We start from the raw sequence: 2,278 nt of genomic DNA, 5'->3' as shown, positions 1-2,278 counted from the left end.
TATCAGGCTGCGAATAAAAATGCACATATTGATTTCCGGTAGGGTAGAACAAGCTTAGATCAGAGAGGATAACTTTTCTATAATGCACCCACTCGTCTCTCCTCTCTCCTCGTGTACGGCTCTTCTCGTGTATGTGAAAAGGTCGTCCATAAAGTCCCTCCCCATTCATTATCGTTCGTATGCGACTCCGCATCAATAACGTGTATTTTCCTGTATAGAGTTTTTCAAATATACTCTCGATATCCACCGCGTACTTCGACGGAAGTGCAAAAATGTTGCCCCTGCCGGAGACGTTCGGGTTGATGCCGAACACCGGCTTCCGGTTGTCCTTAATTAGATTCGAGGCTAGTAGAAATGTGCCATCGCCGCCAATTGGGACCACCAGATCGGCCCAATTCACGCATTTCGACGCGTCTCCCATTCTGTAATGTTAAAATGGTTAAAATACTTGTTTATTTGGTTGTTCGGTGAATTTAGTGGAATGTATTTTTGCTGAAATTTAGGAAAAGGACACTTGTAATGGGGGAAATTTGGGAATTTTTGTAAGTTGAAATAAATACTGAAAGTAGTTTTGCTGAAATTTAGGAAAAGGACACTTGTAATGGTGGAAATTTTGGAATTTCTCTAAGTTGCAAAAAGTTATAATACACACTGAAAGTATTTTTGCTAAAATTTGAAAAAAGGACACTTTCTGGAATTTATTTTTGTAACCAATTACTTATATCACGTTAAAATATTGTTAATTTTTCAGAATTTCTGTAATAAACACTGAAACTATTTTTACTAAAATTTAGAAAAAACAACACTTCCAATGGAACTTTTTAGAATTTATTTTTATAAAACATTACTTACAGTACTTTACTATATTGCCAACATTGTAAATCGCACTAAACCAGATTTTCAGAGTTAACAAGAAGAACCCCGAAAATAAAATGAACGAAACCCTTTTTGCTCCCACCGTAAAACAAAGCATTCACAAATTAAACGCAGGAAAGGAAATATTGTTCACTGTAAATAACAATGTAGTCAACCACGTGTTAATTGTTGAAAGCACAAAAGAGAGAGAGAGAGAGAGAGAGAGAGAGAGAGAGAGAGTGAGAGGGGGAATGAAGAAAAGAGCGAAGAAGAAACGTGAACATTCTCCAAGTACGTTTCATCCTATTTTCCTTTTTATGTTTGTTGTACACAGCGCAGCTGTTCCTTCGAGCATTAAAGTTTATTACGTAATAACTCTTCACGCTACCTTTTCGTGATACGAAAACTGATGTCGAGCTTCCGGAGAACCGCTGCCAGATTTTGCTCGCAAGCAATCTGCCGTTGATGCTCGGTAAGAATTTCCACCGGATCCTTCCCTTGCTCTTTCATCTTCGACAATATTTGATCTTCGTTCAGTTCGGGATTCTGAAAACGCAGGAACTCCAGGAAGGAGAGCCTCGAGACGCCTAACACCTTACGCGGTCGATACGGCGTATTGTTTAAACAACTGGAGATTTTCATGATCGAACCGATTTCACAAGTCACTTTTGTCGATTTAGGTTAGATTATTCACAGCGTTGGTGAAATATTGAAACATTTTCGAGCCGCACATTCGCTTCACATCGATACTAATTAAACAGGGGAATTAGTTTGATCTCGTTGTGATATTAAATATTGAACTAAGTGATTGTGTTTGAAATTCTGGCTAAAACGTACCCGTTGTATTCGGTGACTTTTAATTCAATCGAATTTCTAGCGTTGTCTCAGCTTGGTTTAGTTTATTCTGATTTCATCGATTTAACTTTGTTTGGGGTCGTTTACTTCGTCGTTAGCTATGTGGCGCTTATTTTTTAAAGACTGAAGTAGTGTTTGTGTATTTTTTCTGGTTACACGTGGATAGAATTACTGTAACGAGTGAACGTGCGTGTTTGATATCTGTGAGAAGATTTTTTACACGAAAACGCATTCACCCTTTCTACTCGAAATTTCCATTAGAAGGGTTTCTACATGGGCTCGTGGATTTTCACGAGTAGGCAAATTTAATTTCGTTCTACCATTCGAGGTGAATTTTCATCGTAAAATGTTTGCAAAATTGTGTCAGCGCTTGTGATAATTTCTATTACCAGGCAAGCGTGTTTATTCTCTTTGCTTGCTACAGCACTGATCTCCCCGTCGCGTGGCTACCTGGTCTACAGCGGCGCACGAAAATTGCCTGCTGCAGGCGCAATTTTTAATTATTAATAACTGAAGAACGAAGCCTCGAACGCGATTATTTTATTACTCATTTTCGTCGTATTTTCTC

At 38.5% G+C, this 2,278-nt stretch overlaps 1 protein-coding gene across 1 annotated transcript in view; it reads right to left on the bottom strand.

Annotated features, from left to right (window-relative positions):
* Positions 1–193, bottom strand: part of LOC108576667 (NAD kinase 2, mitochondrial-like) — a 3,598-nt gene extending 3,405 nt beyond the window's left edge. Inside the window, exon 1 of the mRNA XM_017939709.1 lies at positions 93–193. Within this exon, the coding sequence (XP_017795198.1) occupies positions 93–193 (101 nt within the window). The remainder of the gene's footprint in view (positions 1–92) is intronic.
* Between the last annotated feature and the right edge of the window lie 2,085 nt (positions 194–2,278).

The sequence above is a fragment of the Habropoda laboriosa genome, unplaced genomic scaffold (genome assembly GCF_001263275.1).
Source record: "Habropoda laboriosa isolate 0110345459 unplaced genomic scaffold, ASM126327v1 scaffold434, whole genome shotgun sequence".
Taxonomy (NCBI): domain Eukaryota; kingdom Metazoa; phylum Arthropoda; class Insecta; order Hymenoptera; family Apidae; genus Habropoda; species Habropoda laboriosa.
This window is presented reverse-complemented; position numbering and strand designations above follow the sequence as displayed.